Here is an 18,873-nt window from a genome sequence, read left to right as displayed (position 1 = left end):
GCATTAACTGCTGGACTGGGTTTGTGTGGATTACTTGTGTATTATTGCTATGTTTTTATCTCATTCTGACGGCACCCATTCACTGCAGAGGGTCTATTGGTGAGTAAATGATGTAGGCCTAATGCTAAATTTCTCAATGTTAAAGTCTGTTCTGATGAAGAAACAAACTCATCTACATCATGGATGTCCTGAGGGTGAGTACATATTCAGAAATTTTTTATTTACGGGTGGAAGAACTACTGATCAATAAAACGCTGGAAACGGCCTTCAAATGATCCAAACGAAGCTGCACGAGCCTCGGCCGACAGAGAGCGCATGGGAGCACTGCACTCCAAAATCTCCCCTCCCATCTGGGACAACAGGACTGAAAGAAGCGGAGCAGTGCTCGGGAAGGGAGTGGGCACCCGTGGCAACCGCGCTTTGGAGCAGTCAGTCTTGTGCCATCCCGCAACGAAACATGGATGAACTGCTACTTAAGGAGGATCTGACGATGCCGCTGTAAGAATGCGTCCGCCGCACACCTCCCGCTCTTTTTTTCTTTTTCTTTTCCTCTCTAGTGCTTGGAGGACGCTGGCGAAATCACTGCCGACTCCAGGACCAGTTGGTGAGTTTGATTTGAGATTGTAGCATCCGTCTTTGAATGTGATATTTGTGTAGCGCGTGGAGAACGGAACACCGCTTTATTATGTAACTGCCGCGCACTGCTATTTATCACGCGCCGTTTCTTTCGTGCACATTTACTTTACAGCCTTATGGGAGTTACAGTCTGGAAACAAAGGGTTTCAATCTGTTCGGCCCCTCAGATGACCCTGCGGTGTATCTGTACAGTGAATAAGTTATTTAAACGGGCCTTGAGCTACAGAAAAACAGTAGCAATATGCGGCATTCCTATCTTGATTTACACACTGCATATTATCTAATAACTAACTCCAGGCTAGTAAAGCTAGTATTGTTTTGTATTTTAAGCCCACCCACATTGTTATTTCCATAAAAAAAAAAGTTCACTGAGAGGTAGAGGTAGTCTCTGTCACCTCGGTAGTTCATAATTATTTGTATGAGTAGGTCCTATGTATTTATTATGAAAGTGTATAATACAGGGGAGACCGGAGTAAGTCTCACTTTTTTTGGTAGGTTTATATTGTAATGTTTGTGTTGGTACTATTTTAAAGTCTTTGCTAACGATTTTTTATTTTTTTTTCTATTTAACGGTTACATCATAGAAAAAGTTATTTGAACACAAGTTGACCTTTTGTGACAACTTGCTCCATTGGGAACCTGTCACAGCATAAGATGGACTTGTCAGCAGAGTATTATTATTATTATGTAACAGCAAGATTAAAAATATTAAATGTGGCATATATAAATATCAAAACATTGTTTTGGCCAACACATATAGCATTTAAGAGAAAAACAAACATTTGTGTAATTGGATTCAAAACATTGTAACAATTTTTCCTGTTTGACAACTAGGCCCCGGTCTCTGCAATTGGCTACTGAGACTATATATACACACGTATTAAAATCTTATTTGTTAGTTTACACAAATGACTTGTGGTACAAATACAATCCTAAAAAGTATGGGGAAATTGGAAATTGATTTTGTTCTGGACCGTTTTATGAATTTTCTTGCTCTAGTTTTGTTGGTCTGGTCTGGTGGCAGTTTGTCACCACAGGACCAAGCGGATCTTTAGGAGATGTTTGTGCAAACTCTTTTGTGAACCCTTTTTCTTCCTCAGCAACTTCCAATGAATATTAATGTGGGCTTCAAGCTTCTTTTCTCTTATGCGCTCCATTGGTGCTTGTACTAAGCAGCTCACAAACTCAGCCACAGATATTTTGGCCTAAGACTTCTGCCTTATCTCTGAACCATTCAAATAGAGACATTTAAAGAAAGTCTGCATACTGAATTTAAAACTTATCTGTATCCTGCAAAGTCATTAAAGGTTTTCTGGCCCACATCAGAAGTTCATTACTGGACTCCAGCTTTTACTGAGACCCTTTGAAGACAGACCTAAAAGTGAAGCCACATCATAAAACCATGTGTGAGTTCCCAGTTCTAGAGCTGAGAAGGACCTGGGATGACGTTTTAAAAAGTCTGAGATCCTTTTTATCCATGTTTTATTGCAATGCAGTCTACTGGAAAAGGCTCCGCTGACGAAGCTGTCCTTGTTGTGCTGATAGGAAACATTTAAGACAGAGTCAGTCAAAAGCATGTGAAGGTTTCCCTGAAAGTTAGACATATATGAATAAATGAAATTATTAGCCAAGAATAGATCAAGGAATCAAGGCACAAGCAGCAAAGTGCATTATCATTCCCCTTCCAGTGAGATCTTTTTATGCACATATTAAGTAAGTCATACATATTAATAAGTTGTTTTTGAAAATGAATTTGTTTGGGAAGCAGACAGGATTTGTCTTAACCAGTAAGAGATAATGTTAACACAGCTTGTGTTTATCTATCTATGTATCTATATCATGTCATGCCAACATCAAAGTGTGCCCTTTAAACCCGACCCAGGCTTTAAATGTAAATTATTATGAATAATTGTGTTCATTTTTTGCTGTTAGATTGGGAAGAGAGCAGCTAATTACCGCAGCATGACTCATTTTCCAGCATCATTATTTTCTAGAATTGCTACATCCTGCTTCTTTCCTCCAAAGTCTATACTTTTTTAAAAGTGTGATATTGCCATCAATTACTTTTCTTCTCAGCTTCAAGAATTATGAATCTGAGTCCAGTGTGGTCAACCCAGCATCTAAACACAATAGCAGGATGACAGGGCAGTTTCCTGTTATTTCTCCAGTTTCATCTTGATGTTCAGGAATTTTGACACTGATCTTAGCATTACATCTGTGTATATATAGGATTTTTTTTTCTAAACATACATATATATGTGACCCTGGACCACAAAACAACTTTTTCGAAATTGAGATTTCTACATCACCTGAAAGCTGAATAAATAAGCAATATTTGGCTGAGATACAACTATTTGAAAATCTGAAATCTGAGGGTGCAAAAATAAAATCTAAATACTGAGAAAATCACCTTTAAAGTTGTTTAAATGAAGTTCTTAACTATGCATATTACTGATCAAAAATGAAGTTTTGATATATTTACTGTAGAAAATTCACTAAATATCTTCATGGAACATGATCTTTACTTAATATCTTAATGATTTTTGGCATAAAAGAAAAATTGATCATTTTGACCTATACAATGTATTTTTGGCTATTGCTAAAAATATGCCCCAGTAACTTAAGACTGGTTTTGAGGTCCAGGGTCACATATTTGTCATGATCTTGCATCGCTTTACAGCTGTGAGCTAAAGGGTTGTGTGAATCGCATTGCAAAGTATCTACCAGAGCGTGAAATATTGTTATCCTGATGGGTTTTTGCTGTGGCACGGCATGCACATCACCGTCCTAATCAAGCTGACACCTAGAGCTGCCATCTCTGATTTGGGACAAAGGCCTGGCGAAGGAAGGCCAGCCAAGACACTAATACAAACTGACTGCTGGAGATTTTAGTGTGTCCGTCTGTGCCTTTAGGCAGGTGTTGATCCAGCCTGTTTTGCACAGTTTGAAAAACAACAGCTTTACAGTTCCTCATATAATGGTTTTGGGCTGATATTCACGTCAGAACAGGGTGGTTTAATTGAAACGTTTGAAAAGAGCTGTTTTGCTCTTTTCTTTTGACTTGCATTCATGATTGTGTAGGATAATGTCCAGTCACCACATAATGAGTCATTGCATTGTCAACTTCCAGCAGATTTCATGAGATTCCCCTTAAGGGGGTATTACATCCTCCTCCTCTCATGCAAAAACAAGTGTTACCATGACAGCGCTTGTTTGAGTGCTGCCCCGGCTTGCCTCTCTAGGCTTTTCTTTGGGACACAATTGCAGCATTGTGCTGCATGATGCTTTTATTAGATGTCATTCAATTTTGGAACCTGTATGACTTCATAGAGCTCCAGTGAAATCAAATCAGCCATGATATCAATTATAGGTCAGTTTATAATAGAGTGCAACAGTCAAGTTCTTGAATATATCCCATTGATTTTCTCTATAGGGGAATTGACTTTTAATTATTTTTTTTAATTGATTGATTTGAAATAACTTCTAAACCTTACTGTGAGAAATTAGGTTGTTGATTGATGGTATAAGCTTTTGTTAAAGCCATCAGTCCACATGATTTCAGTTGCAAAGCTACATTACCCATGACTCCAACAATTCCTGCCAGACCTGAGACTCGAACCTGTGACCTTCAGGTTACAAGTCCAACGCTGTATCCATTAGGCCACGACTGCCCCTAAGATTTTACTGAAAATCTTGCTGTTCATTCCTTGTTCTGTGAAACTTGACTGAGGTTATGTTTACATTAAAACAATATACTACAAACCGTACATTTTTGAAAAGTTTTGCACACTGTATAGATGACAATGTTGTCAATATGATCCCTGTTCACTTGGATCCTAGAAACCAATTAAAACGCTGCATTATGCATGCCAGACCAGTAGTAGGCGATGCCACTTTGCATAGAACTTCTCGCAAGCCTATAGACTGAACACATAATACACATGCATATGACATCAGTTTTCACAAGGTCACGTTTTTATAGTTCACAAGGAGATGATAAGAATATCGTTTTCTAAAACTTGCACTATGAAACCTTTTTTGAAAGTTATTGTGTAAACGACCAGCCAAAACTCATAAAAAGTAACCAAGGTGGTGGAGCTTAGTGAAGGGGGGAATGGTGCTGATGATTAAAAAAAAACAAATCAGTAACCGAGAGACAAGTTTTTATATTTTTGTTTTTTTTTGTGGTAAGCAACAGATGCTGTCAATAGAGTGTAGCTTTTGTTGAAAACGGTCCATTAACCACCATTAGGGATAGATGTGAAGTGAACTGAATTCTGTTTTAGTCTGAATTTGCAAATTCAAAGCACCTGCATGTGCTTTGGCAGGTCATAGAAATGTCTTTCTAAGGTGATATCATGTGCTTTGACAGTAGATCTTTTATTTAAGGCTGTTCATAGCATGGACTGTTTGTGGGCGGAAGGGTACAGAATAGCTTGGCAGGATTTTCTGGTTACACGGGCCGTCACAACTTTAAGGAGTGTGCGTCTGGCCATCAGCCCACCATGAACTCCCCGGGCAGCTGTTCAAAGGTAGGAATTTCTTTATTGACACCAGACACCCTAACGCTCAGAGGAAATGGCAGATTTATCAGCAGCAGAGCCCTTGTAAACCTGACCTCTGAGGAGATCCTGCTTCACATCATCACAGTGTGTCCAGATATTTTGATTGGTGGGTGTGAAAAGCTTCAGGAAAAGAACGCATGAAAAATTGGAGACTACGTCATCTACATTAAACCCGAAATGGCCCAATGCCCATAAAACAATCCAGCCAGACATCTTCTAAAGCAGCGGCACAGGCTTTTTTATAATGTTAAGTCTGTGTTTTGCTCCGTTTATTGTGTCTAATATGAGTTTAGCGATGTTTTGAAACAGTAATCTGGATTAGGCTTTAGAAAGGGTTCCTAATTTTGTTTGTAATCCTTTTGGTCATGCAATATTCTTAACAGACTGTTACAGTTACTGTTTGGAAGCTTATTTGTTGCAAATAAATAAAATAGGGAAGAATATAGGGAAGAGGAACAATTCTATCACATTACAATACGTTGCATTTGCTTGCATGTTTGGGTGGGTAAACTAAAATATAGCTCTGCCTTAGTGCTCATTTTGTAGTTAATCTGTTAAGAGTAATTTTTTATTTAATACTTCGCTCCAAATGTTAAGCCTGTTTTTGCTTTTATTCTTGATAGGTTTCTACTGAAGAAGCCATGTTGTACTTGATAAATTGTGTGTGTGTGTGTGTGTGTGTATATATATATATATATATATATATATAATTTTTTTTAAGTGCCCACCACTGACAGATAAAGTGAGCAGTCTTGTGAATTTTAGGCTCAACATTTCAGACATTTCCTCCCATCAAGCCATGCAGACATCTATAAATTCCCTGAGCAACAATGGTTTCATTAGAGCTGAGTAAACACATTTCTGCTGTGCTTTTCCTCTCTGGTGTTGTTTCAACACCTTTAGAGCCCTTAGAAGATCATTTTTTTCCCTTCAAGCTAAATTTTGCACTTTGGATGACTGGTTTGTTTTTGCAGCCCTTTAAATCTGTAAAGGTGCCAGATCGTACAAGCTAAAAGATCCTAGCAGTATTTTTCCCTAGCTGCTTGGTTATTTTTCTCACATAACATCCAAGATGCTGGAAATATCTGCAAAAGCTCCAGAATCCTGGTTCATAAGTATCTCATGAGGTTGCCTAGAGGAGACGGGGACCGCATGCATCTCAAGTGTTATCACATGAAGAGTGGATGTTCTCCAGTTTTAGCAGAGGAATGAATATCGGGATCTTTGTTAGATGTTTTTGTCTGATTATTGCATAACGTTTTGTCCTGCTGAGCAGGACCTGGGTTACTGTTTTCCTGGGCTAAGGACATTGTCCAGCTGGTGCCTGGGAGAGGGTGAGGCTTTTGGCAATGATTTATGAGCTGTTCTATATCTCTGACACAGGACTCTCCAAACTGGCTTATACAGATGGAGAGTTGAGAGTTTGCTCTTCATTACACACACACACACACACACAACGAGGGCAATCTGAAAATGGATGTATGTAAATATTGCTTACAAACTGTGTGTGTGTGTGTTTAATTATATATATATATATAGAGAGAGAGAGAGATTTTGTTTTATTAATTATTTGAATACTTTTTTATTATTTAATTTGACATTTATTTATTATGTGTGTGTGTTGTAATTTTATATATATTAGATTTTGTTTTATTAATTTTTAAATACTTTATTATTTAATTTTACATTTATTTATTATTAAATTAATTTATTAATTGTATATAATTGCATTATGTAGTTTTAATTTGTGTAAATTATTTTGCTGTTTCTTTTATAGCACAGAACATTGCCACTAGCCACATTAATCATTCACAAAATCATGTGTATGACATCATGATTTTGTTTCTTATATTGTTGTTTTGGTGGCTTATTATGTGAACACATTCATTTGAATAGTGCATGTCACTTCAGCATCAATAAGTTGTTTTATTCTTACAAATCAACTAATCTCTGTATTATACCTTATGTAGGTATTACCGGTATATTCTGCCCAAATCTTTACTTGCATTTGGTGCTAAAAGAGTTAATTATAGACCCTGCTACCACACATACATCCGTGCCTGTGTTTATTCAGGCCTCACAGTATGGATACACTGCCTTTATGTCGGAGACTTAGTAAGCATCCCAGTGGTTTTGGCCAACAAGGCTCCTGACAGGCAGACATTCCTGCTTGGCTGTTAACACATCATCTGCCTGTCTGAAAAAAAACAACAGGGTGGTCTGGAACGATCGGTGACACCAGGACCACCTGTCAACAAATTAATTACACCTTTCTGTCTTTGTGTAATATTGAGATGTAGAGTAAATATTTGTCTTGTAGGATTTCCTCACTTGACCATCTTCACATTGACGTTACACTTGCCTGAACTATGAAGCCTTCTAATTTAAAACCCAACGGTGTCATTGTTTGGCAGTGGAACACATTAACAAGAGATAGAGAGAGGAAGAGATTTGCAAATCCTCCAGTTAAGCTCTAGCAACAGCACCAATACCATTTTGACTGCTAAAGGGGCTAAAAAAAGGTTAAACTGATTGGTTAATACTGATAATTGTGCCATTTGAAATGTTTATGGTCCATTAACTGTTACTAATTTGCAAAGAAGACATTTCAGCAGGGTAGAAATGTTTGTTGTTGAAAATGTTTATTATTCATAAATGAGAAAATTTCTGGCAAATGTCCCATAGTACGCCACTCAAAAGTGCTGTGGTCTCTCCGTTCAGTCTCATCAGCTGCCTATAACATAGACACTCAGCCTGTGGAGAAACGCTGCTCCTGACGGCCACTGTGTTCAGGAATGAGTGGAAGAGATTTCACTCCTTAATACAAGCAAATAATGAAGTGGTGTTTGTTTTAAAGAGATGATCACAGTGGACTGGACTAAACATGGAAAGAGGGGAAAAATGTAGGCTTCGTTTTCACCTTCCACTCAACAGCAGATAAATATTTATATTTGCCAAATTTATGTTTTAGTTTTCAATAATCCTTTAGTTTTAGTAAAATAAGAGTTATTCTGTGAGTTCATTTTTCCGCTCGGGCTGAGAACTTTTATGTCGCAGAAAAGTTTCCTGGATTATTTGCGCCTTCGGCTTAAACAATAGACAGGAAGTGGAATTGTGTACAGGAAATCCTGGTGCTTGAGTGGAAGTGAAGATTCTTTAAATTCTGTTAATGTTCCTCTTAGGGATCATGAATTTGTAATATATATAAGGATCTAAATGGTTATATAATAAGGTTATATTGTGAAAATGGTTAAATATGGTTATCTATATGGTTATATTGTGAAATATTTTTTACAATTTAAAAGACTGTTTTCTATTTTAATATATTTTAACATGTAATTTATTCCTGTGATGGTAAAGCTGAATTTTCAGCATCATTCTTCCAGTCTTCAGTGTCACATGATACTTCAGAAATCAATTTAATATGCTGATTTTCTGCTCAAGAAACATTTCTTATTATCAATGTTGATGACAGTTGCGCTGCTTAATGTGGAAACTGTGAGTTTTAGTTCATGATTCTTTGATAAATATTTCAAAATAACAGTATTTTTGAAATAGAAATCTTTTGTAACAATTACGTTTTACTCATGATATTATGAAAATAAGGTAGCCAAACAGTTCTGTAAGGTAATACGGCCTTTTCTGTTCGTGCAGGTGGATTCTGCCTCTGTGTGATTCATGCGGGTTGTTTGAATATTATCATCATCTGTGTGTGATTAGATCTACTGTGCATAACTGGTTCAGAATATCTTATTTTCTGAAGCGAACTTGTGTCCCCTCGCCAGGAAATGCAGGGACCCTTTTTTTCCCCCAGTTAGCCTGCTGACATCTCCTAGTAACCATGGTAACATGCATCAATTGACCCATTTAGAATCAAAAGAACGAGAGGTTCTGAAGGACACTGCAGCATGTGAGCGTAAACAGGACGCGAAGCAAACACTGCATGAACGAAGTAGTAAACGGTTCCGGTGGGGAAATCATGACTTGTTTATAACTTTTCCTTATTAAGTAAAATGGTCATTTAAACTTAAAAACTGTTTTTATACCCAGATCCCGAAAAATCAGGGCAAAGACTTGCTGTCTTCCTGGACTGTTTACATATGCCCTTGTAAAAGTTGTGGGGGGGGTCATCCATTTTGAACAGTAAGCACATGTCCAGGAACTCAACTAGACAGATTTGCTGCATTTGCCCAGTGTCAATCGAACATGGTGGCAGATATTCTGGCTCACTGAAAGTGGCTCAAAGGCTTGCCATGCTTTCGAGTCTTTAAAGTAAACAAACCAGAGTATTTAACGTGTCGGCTCAGGACAAACACTTCTAAACATAGTCATCTCATCTGTTGAATGTAGGCCACTGGGTCTAGATGTGTCTAACATAAACTCTCAGCAAACATGTTAAAAGAGACTTGACAAAATTTTTGTTCCATTCACGGATGTAGTCTCGGGTAGCTTGTGGCACAAAGTCTGGCCCACAGTGGTGCTTACTCTGGTCTGGTCAATCAATCACTTAGACAGGAAAAGGTCATCTGACTGAGATGTAAAAGAGATGAGTGTGTGCATTTGAAGGACAGGTTGATTTAAAATAGCACAACAGTAGATTTAAACTCGTATAAAGATAAGAAATCAGCATGCACAATTACATGTCAGCCAATATGCATTCAATACTGAAAGTCTTTAATGTTGCATGGTGTTGGATTGTACTGTGCATGCATCGGTAGTAAATCTATACCAGTGTTATTTTAGTATCACTGATGTACAATTTTGAAGTAGATTTTATTTTTGTTTTATCACTTTAATTTTAAAGTTTGAGTAATTTTGTTTTGCCTGTCATTTGTATTAGATATTTTGGTAACATTATACATAACGTTCTTATGTATACTGCATTATAAAGGGTTATTAAAAGAGGGTATAATGCATTTTAATTATTCATAATGTACATTGTAATACATTATATCGTGCCGTAAATTATTATAACCAAATTTAAAATGCATAGTGTAACATTGAATTGATAAGTGTTATAATTTATTAACTGTGGTTACAGTTATTCATGAGATTGTACAATGTATTATAAGGTGCATTACAAGCCTTAATTAATGCATTAAAACTACTTTTGTAATGCATTATACATAAAGCTTTACGTAAAGTGTTACCAATATTTTAAATATGTTTTAAAGTTTTAGTTTGTTTCGTTAAACTAGATAAAAATGAGAAATGTTGACTTGGCAACTATAGCTAAAACTAAATAAAAAGCTTTTTTTTATTTCAGTTAATATTTATTTTATTTCAAGTAAATAATTTTTTTATGGTTTTAGTTTTAGTTAACCATAATAACCATTACCTATAGAGTACATGTCAAATATGTCAGTATTTTCAGATCTAATTGTATTAAAATGATTTTCTTTTTTAAAGAAATATTGCTTTTAAAAGCCTTGAATTCTTGTTTCCACAGAGGTGCTGATTAAAGTCCAGGTATTTGACAACAGCGACCTGTCACCGTTAAAGGAATCCACAGTTCAGGTGTGTGGAAACCAAACGGTCTTAGCATCCAGCCTTGCAGGAGGAGATGGGATTGTCACACTTACGTTCCTGTACCGCCCAGGAACATGGGTCATCGTCACAGCATCAAAGCACGGATTTGTCACAAACTCGGCACCGTGGCATGCCAGGCGTATCCCGCGTGAGTACTTCCTATACTACTATATAGCACTGAACATTTTTGACAGTTTCAGGGAAAGCCTGCAGATTTTTATTAGAAACAGTATTTGATTTCATTCTGAAATTCACACGCATTAACTGGACTTCCTTTCAAAACTGCTAGAGCAAGACCAGTTGGTGTTTATGGGCTTCTCTGGAATCATGTTAATCCCTTATTAAAAATGAGGAGTATAGCTTAAGTATTTGCCTGCAGATTAAAAGGTCCCTGGTTTCAGTCTAGATGTCCCAAATTTTACCATTTAATTAGGTTGCTTTTGAGTAACCTTGGAAAAGAAACACAAAAATTTATATCCAATAAACCCTTATTTATATTCCGTATTTAGCACACGCTTTTATCCAAAGCATCTCAAAGTGCATTTAAGGTGAACGTAGTATTGGTTTATTACATTGCCGTTTCAAGTGCAATGGTTAGCATGATGACATTTTTGCTCATGGCCTCAGTGAACTTTCCAAATCTGACGAGTGATTTGCGATCTGTTGGCTACATCCTATTATTTAGATGAACCATCTAGATCTGTAATCCAGATGGAGCTTTGCACACAAATGGACAGGAATGTTAAACAACACTCACTGGGGTGTGGATCATGCCGACCCGCGTTGTGATACCTAGCAGCTGTTCGGAGTCGGGCCCCAGACAGTCATGTCCTCTTTTGACTCTCTCGCTCTACGATTGGTTTAATTTATTTAACAGCGTGTTCTCCGCCGCCCCTCTCTCCACCCAAACCCCACCCTGTTATGCGGTCAGACCTCTGGGGAGGGGAGGCAGTGAAATCATGTATTTCAGCATAAAGCTGTCTGTACGAGCAGCTGGAAGCCACTTAGCCAGTGGGGTCACAGATATGGAGGTAGACAGCAAATGTGGCTCCATGTCGTGCCAGACCAGCCGGGCTGGTGGATGAAGGCATCTTTAGTATGACATTAGCCTCTTGGTGGGCATTACACACATTCCCATTGAGTCACACCAAATTAGGAAATGCTGTCAGAAATGTGGATGACCAAGATTGTGTGGATGAAATGAAGTTGAGGTAGAAAGGAGGTTTTTGAATTAATTGAATTGTGGGGACAGATCAGACAAAGTTTATGTCAGTTTACAGGAATCAATTTAAGATTAAGATACTATGCCCGAGGTCTAAGGGATATTAACTATTTATAGTTAACCAACCAATGAACATTTGGTATTATTTTAATGTGCTTTTATTTGGCCATTAAGTTTCTGAAAGACAAAGTTCCCTTGCTAGTAAATTTGTATTATATCTGCTCCTTGTGTCGCAACTCAAATTAAATACAGTTGGCAAGTAAAGCTCGGAACTGATGAGGATTTTCTCTCAAGCTCTCAGTTCGATGTCATTTTTTAATTCAAGATTTATTTAGATATTTTTGTTTGACTACTCTGGTTCTGCCATGTGTTTGTTTTGCATGCAGGACATTTAACCTGTAAAATATTTAAAACAATACATTAATTAGGGATGTAACGATTACCGGTTAGACAATAAATCATGATAAAATTCCCCACGGTTAGTATTATCGCTTCATATTTTAAAGGGGTCATTGGTTGCTAAATTCACTTTTACATGTTGTTTGAACATAAATGTGTGTTGGCAGTGTGTGTATGATAAAACCACCCAGTGGTTTTTATTTAATCCCTAAAAATAATATCCGCTTTTCCAAATCAGGCCGTTCTCTTCTTCTTGTCTGTGTGACGTCACGCAGACCAAGGCCGTCATACCTTAGATTAGGCTTGCTGTGTTTAGACGGTGTTGACGGTGATGCCGCAACACCGGTATGTGATTTGCCCACCACGGCACCGTCCCCCACTGTCGTTTAGATTTTTTAGAGTAATAAAAATCATTTAGTTCGGTTAGAGAACAGACACTACAATTAAAAACTGAGCACGGCAGCTCAATACAGTGTGCCGAAAGACAGTTGCATCATTGATTAGATTTCATTCACGTGAGGAGAGTGAGTCAAGCTGACTGACAAGAAGAGTGGGGTGAGAGAGATTTAGTTTCAAAACGAAATGCAAAAACGCGTGTTTGGCAATATTTTGCATTTTGAAAAGCCTATTGACTTTTGCCGTTTATCTAAGGTGATTTTGGAAGTTTTTTTTAAACATTCGTTTCTTATTTAATTGGTTCCACAGTGTTTGCTGATTTTCAGTTTTTTATCGGCCTACCAAGGCTTTTTAAACTTTGTGTAAGTTATTTGTTATTTTATATTAGGCATAGCATATAGAATGGTGTATTTTGATTCGTTTTGTTAATAAAACTTATATGATTTATAAATTGGCTAAGTTGAGTTGGAAGTAGTATTTTGTTGATGCTTGAATTGACGCTAGTTCGAAAGTGAAAGTAAAATGCGCACATCGCTTTAAGATGTTTAGAAGCGAAGGAAAGTGAGGAAAAGAGGGAAAACTGAAACGAACTAACAACGAACAATTTACGCCGAATTGCCGCTGATTTGAAAGTGAAAGTAAAATGCACACCCCACTTTTACGAGCAATTTAAAAGCGAAGGAAAGGGTGATAAAGAGGGGAACCCCACCCCCACGGTGATACCGGTACTACCGGTGTTGTTACACGTCCGGTGGGGAAATTTCCTCACCGTCACAACCCTACCTTAGACCCACCCTGAGTGAGCTGTGAACAGTCTGACCACCATCATTTTGACTCCAGAGCAGGGACGTAGACAAGAATGGCTTCATAGCGATTGAGGTGTTTTGTTGTTGGATATAATAATGAACATAGCAGTCGTCATTTACTCCCGACATCGGATCCACTGAAGACGCAGTGAATTACTTCTGTTTGTGAAGGGAATGCGCCCCCGATCTACCTACAGTGCCCTCCATAAGTATTGGAATAGTAAAGACAAAATTGCTCTGTTGGCTGTGGAGTCAAGACATTTGCAAATATGATTAAAAGATGAATATGAGACAAAACTACAGAATGTCACATTTTATTATTAGCCGTTTCGACACATACATGTTTTACCAAATAAAAAGAACAGCACTTTTAGAGTTCATCCCACTCATTGATTTTTGATTACTCTGGTCCTATAACTCAAACTATTTTTGCATTTTGTTTGCATTATATTTTTAAAAATAAATATGAAAAAAACTTTTTTTTTATTATTCAAAATTATTCCCTGTGCATGTGGTTAGCTAACAGCACATGCCTGTGATACTAGTAATGGTTGTAATAGTACTACTACTTGACAAAATCCTTTTAATTGGCAGACTTATGTTTTCATCTGGATGGTTGTTTTAATACAGGGCAGACAGATTACATGACTAGAAGGGGTGTGACAGCTGTGCGAAAGTGATGGGATGCCAGTCATTTGACTGATGACAGTTCATCGGACTGTACTTCAACCCCAGATTGCACACTCAACATCTCTATAGTAATGTCACCATTTTTTGTATATGTGACTCAGCTTTCTGAAGTTTAGCACTTTCAAGTCTCATCTATTTGGTACCAAAGCCATCTGCTCCCCAATCCTCCTGCCTTTAGTCTCTCAGCCATGCTGAAAAAGGGTTTCTAAAAAAAAACCTGATGGTGTCGTGGAGTTTTAACTGTCCCCGCAGCACTTTGATAATCTGAGTGAGTCACGCGAACTCTGAGAGAAAGAGAGAGAGAGAGAGAGAGAGAGAGAGTGAGTGAGTCATTCTCATGGAGTGATGAAGTAGTTGCTTGCGGCTCAGATTAAATCAACTGAAGTCAGGAACACTTGTTCTTTCCTCCATGGGCCTATCTCTCTTATTGCATTATGGTTTAACTGAATAACTCTATTTTACTTAATTTAAAGAGCTGATGATATCAAAATTGGATTTTGTGGCATTCAGTGCAGTGCCAGTTAATATTATCTTAGAGACTTCTACAGTGACCCAGAATCATTTGTATTAATTTGTATAATAAATTTTTTCTGTAAAACAAAATAAAGGTATTTAGATTTTTTTCCCTCAGAAAAAAAGATATAGATTTAGAATGACATGAGGGGTGAAAAAGTGTTAATTTTTGTGTGAAATAAACTTGTTTAAAGGAACACTCCACTTTTTTGGAAATAGGCTCATTTTACAACTCCCCAAGATATAAACAGTTGAGTTTTACCGTTTTTTAATCCATTCAGCCGATCTCCCGGTCTGGCAGTAGCACTTTTAGCTTAGCTTAGCATAGATCATTGAATCGGATTAGACCATTAGCATCTCGCTCAAAAATGACCAAAGAGTTTTGATAATTGCACTGAGTCATGGGCTAATGGTTAGAGTCGGACTCGTAATCCAAAGGTTGCAAGTTCGAGTCCCGGGCCGGCAGGAATTGTAGGTGGGGGGAGTGAATGCCCAGCGCTCTCTCCACCCTCAGTATCACAACTGAGGTGCCCTTGAGCAAGGCACCGAACCCCCAACAGCTCCCCGGGCGCCGCGGCATAAATGGCTGCCCACTTCTCCGTGTGTGTGTTCACTGCTGTGTGTGTGCACTTTGGATGGGTAAATGCATCCAAATGAGTCCCCAGCTATATCATAACTAGTTACCTAGCTGGGGACTACTTTCAGGCGCTGCGTAATATCACTGCACCTGCTGCACCCACGGTACGGCAGCAAAATTCCTTGATTATTACGCCGGAACGAGAGTATAGTTCCTAGCCATATCAGCCTAGAAAATGGCAACTTTTCATTTTCTGTCAGTCTTAGTGCACAATGTAACTACAGAAGAGTCAAGTTTTAAATAGGAAAATTATCGAAACTCTTTAGTCATTTTTCATGACCAAATGTAATGGTCTAATCCGATTCAATGATCAATGCTAAGCTAAGCTAAAAGCAGAGATCAGCTGAATGGATTCAAAAACGGTAAAAAAAATACTGTTTTATCTCCAGGAGAGTTGTAAAATGAGCCTATTTCCAAAAAAGTGGAGTATTCCTTTAAGGGGCGCTCACACAGACACCAATTTGCAGCACCTATTTAAAATAATGACCAATAAAATGTCATATTAAAGCCTAATATTACAATTCTGTATTAATTTGTCTAAATAAGTTAAACTGAAAACTAAAATCAGTCAAAATGAGTGAATTTAGACATGTAGTATGTAAAATAGATATTCATATTGACATCTGTAAGATTACATTTAACATTGTTAAATTATTAGTGTTTTTAAAGGTTGACCAAAGAGTAGATGACTCTAAAATCTTGGCTGATAACAGATATTGTACCAATATATTGAGCATCCCTAAACATTCTGGCTGATTTATTGTCAAAGCAGGGGGTGCAAAGATGTGCATTGTGTTGTCACAATGCTGCAGAAGATAACTAAGGTTACAAATGATGTAAAATTAAACCACACATTGCCAATGCAGTACCCTCCCTCTCTTCGTATGCACATTTCTTTCAGCTTCTAGCTAATGCAATGTTGGCAGTATTGTTGTCACTGCCTCTATTTTGTGCGCATACCGACCAAGCAGAATATTAAAGAGACCAGAGCCCCTTCTGTTTAGGGCATCTGTGCTGTGTGTGCGTGCTTGTATGCAGAACCGCATGGGTGTAAATGTGCATGAATCACCTGTGTCAAGTTTCCCTCAGTCTGCTCCTTCAAGTGACAAGCTTTTTGATGTCAGAGCTGGGGAAATCTGAATGTCATATACTGATCACTTGGATCTTAATATCTTCGGATGGCCTGTTTAATATAAGCAGACAATCCCTATATTTTTTTGTTAATAAGCTTCCATTAGATTGAAGAGCTTGATTGGAATCATGAAATAAACACTGGAAAACATGAGGTGTGGGTAGGCAGGGGGGACATTTCAATGTGACATAGCAGATGGAAAATGGACACAGAGGATTTCTGCTCTCAGCATGCAACGGTCTTCTGGAGCACTGCCAGCATATGTCCTCCTGCCCTTAGAGGAGCACTGAAGGGTGAGGACATTTAGATTAGCGGACAAAGATAGATGTTGTTGGTGCTGTAGTTTTAGTGCAAGAAAATGCACAACTAAAAAGACTTTAAATTAAAGGAATATTTAATATTGGCATCTCTAACTATACATGACATCTCAAAGGCTCTGATTTTTGCATTTAGATGTCTTTCCTCTCGACAAAATATTGATAGGTCCAAAACATCCACTGAAGGTCAAAAGAGCTGATGGTCTGGTGATGTTTGACAGGAAGTCATACAGCTGCAGGACTTTTGTCAGGTTTTACTTGCTGATATCAAAGACTCGTTTAATGCGAGATCACGGGTTCCTGCTGTGTTGCAAACCTGAGGATTCGACCGTGCTGAGACATGTCTCACACCTGTGAGTTAGCAGCTACATCTGGTAAACTACTGTATATTCCCACAGGAAAACTTAAAGCCTTGTATGTTCCAGGGTCAAAGATCCCTGAAAACAAAAGAGAGTGGACGGCTTACTGATTTAAATGGACAAGGAAGAACAACAGCATACAAATGATGCTAAGTTAGATGCAGTAAGACAATGGTTCCTAACCCTTGTCCTGGAGTACCCCCCAACAGTACACGACATTTGGACGTTTCTGTTATCTGACTCACCCATTTCAGGCCTTTGAGGCCCTGGTATTAAGATGCGTTTGCGTTTGGTTACATGCCCTGGTATTATTACACCTGGTATTAAGATGCGTTTTGGTCAATCGGATCACAGGTTGACAAGGGAGAAACATCCCGTTTACACCTGCTGTTTTAATCCATTTCCTTTGTCCACTTTCGCCCACTTCTGTCTAAATTTTGAGGGGAGTCTATGGGTGAGTGTACATATGGGATGTTTCTGATCTTTTGATATAATAAGCTTGCACAATTTACATACAGTAAGAACGCAAAAGCAGACAACAGAACATGATAAAAAGAGTAGCAGCTTTTGTTTCTGCTATGATAGCCGCAAAACTGTTGAACAATTTGGGTTTGCTTTAGAATCAAGACCGCCCTGTTGAAAAAAACAGCATATGTTGGTTAGGTATGTTTTGAAGCATGGCAGCTGGTTTGAGTTGGTTTAAAGTGGTCCTTAGTTGGACATAAGCTGGTTTAAGTTGGTCCTGAGCTGTTTATAAGCTGGTTATGAGCTGGTCCTGAGCAGGAGCTAGTTGCTTAGGACCAGCTTAAACGCTTCAAAACATACCTTTTTCAGCAGGGTGGTAAGAGAACATCGACTCTTTTTGCCTTCATATCAAACTCACGATTTCAGACAGCAAAGTTTAAATCCTGTCAGGCAGAAAGGAGGCGGTCTTTTGTGGCTGTTTGCACACACGAGGGTCCACACTACAAGAGCAGTCTGATTGAATGCATTTTTGACTACCTTTGAAAGTGGTCGAAAGTGGAGAAGCTCAACAGGTTTTACACCCTGTAGGGTCTGTGTCACTACTAATGTGCTCATGAGTGGATTCAGATTCATTTTTGAATGGGGAAAAATACAATATGTGCAGAGTTAGGGTACTCCAGGAGCAGGGTTGGGAACCACTGCTCTAAAATGCTATATAAGAAATTGGATGGAAAGTTCAAAAGAACAGCATTTATTTGAAATAGAAATAATTTGTAATATTATAAATCTTTACTGTCACTTTTGACCAATTTAATGCATCCTTGCAGACAAAAAGTATTTATTTCTTAACCCCCAAAAAATCCTACTAACCCCAAATATTTAAATGTTTAAATTCTATCTCACTTGTGTTTCAGTGTACGCCTCCGTAAGTCTGTACCTACTTCCCCAGAGACCAGCAACTCTCCTGCTGTATGACGATGTGGTGCAGTTACTGTTGGGTTCTCCAGGTGAGTTATTTTCTGTTTTTAGGACAGGTCATCCATTCTGTTAGCATTTGTGAACCTGGGGGCGTATTACAGAAAGTTTCTTATCTTAGATCTCAACTTAAGATATGATATGTTAAATTAGGATTTTTCGCAAATTCGTATTACAGAAGAAAATCTTAACTTGATTTGGGATTCTTATCCTATCTTACAAAATAGTATCT

At 38.0% G+C, this 18,873-nt stretch overlaps 1 protein-coding gene across 1 annotated transcript in view; it reads left to right on the top strand.

Annotated features, from left to right (window-relative positions):
- Nucleotides 1-307: 307 nt before the first annotated feature.
- Nucleotides 308-18,873, top strand: part of fam171a2a (family with sequence similarity 171 member A2a) — a 35,586-nt gene continuing 17,020 nt past the window's right edge. Inside the window, exons 1-3 of the mRNA XM_079385772.1 lie at nt 308-604; nt 10,651-10,878; nt 18,581-18,673. Of these exons, the coding sequence (XP_079241898.1) occupies nt 505-604; nt 10,651-10,878; nt 18,581-18,673 (421 nt within the window). The 5' untranslated portion in view covers nt 308-504. The remainder of the gene's footprint in view (nt 605-10,650; nt 10,879-18,580; nt 18,674-18,873) is intronic.

This window comes from Barbus barbus, assembly GCF_936440315.1.
Source record: "Barbus barbus genome assembly, chromosome: 3".
Lineage (NCBI taxonomy): Eukaryota > Metazoa > Chordata > Actinopteri > Cypriniformes > Cyprinidae > Barbus > Barbus barbus.
Note: the sequence above shows the minus strand (reverse complement) of the source record. Positions and strands in the feature narration are given on the sequence as shown.